General features: G+C 68.8%; 1 protein-coding gene across 1 annotated transcript in view; it reads right to left on the bottom strand.

Annotated features, from left to right (window-relative positions):
• WHSC1 (Wolf-Hirschhorn syndrome candidate 1) overlaps window positions 1–548 on the bottom strand; it is a 42,490-nt gene that overhangs the window by 33,446 nt on the left and 8,496 nt on the right. The window contains exon 8 of the mRNA XM_015558419.1: window positions 435–546. Coding sequence (XP_015413905.1) covers window positions 435–546 — 112 coding nt within the window. The remainder of the gene's footprint in view (window positions 1–434; window positions 547–548) is intronic.

Here is a 548-nt window from a genome sequence, read left to right as displayed (position 1 = left end):
GCGACCAGCCCTGCACCGGCCCAGCCCCGCCTCTGGCTCCAGGGATATCACCAGGCCGAGCCCGGCGGTGGCTCCGGCGGTGGGTGCGTCCCACACACCGAGAGGCTGTGGGTTTGATTCTCTCACAGAAACAGGAGCTCAGCAGACGCGGAGGTCGGGAGCACACGGGGTCTGTGACGCGGACCCACCGGCGCAGCACAGCCCTGGAGAGATGCCCCATGGCCACCTGAGTGCGAGGCCAAGTTCTAGCACAGGGCAGCCCGCGAGAGCCACAGCCGCTGCCCCGCACCTGCTCGCCTGCAGGAGGACACGTTCTGATCAAGGGGTGGCCTGGCAGTCTGAACCTGCACAGGGCTGGGGGCCCTGGAAACGCTGAGAAGCAGGTGCTCACGCGCACGCGCACACACACACACGCACACGCACAGGGCACCCACCTCGTCCCGGTGCCTCTGGCAGAAAACCAGGAACTGGGATGCGGCGTCACCCTTCCTGCTGCGCAGCGTGGAGGCCGCGGCCTTCCTCCTCCTGGGCGGAGACCCCGGGCCCCT

This window comes from Myotis davidii, unplaced genomic scaffold (genome assembly GCF_000327345.1).
Source record: "Myotis davidii unplaced genomic scaffold, ASM32734v1 scaffold693, whole genome shotgun sequence".
In the NCBI taxonomy this organism is placed as follows: Eukaryota; Metazoa; Chordata; class Mammalia; order Chiroptera; family Vespertilionidae; genus Myotis; species Myotis davidii.
This window is presented reverse-complemented; position numbering and strand designations above follow the sequence as displayed.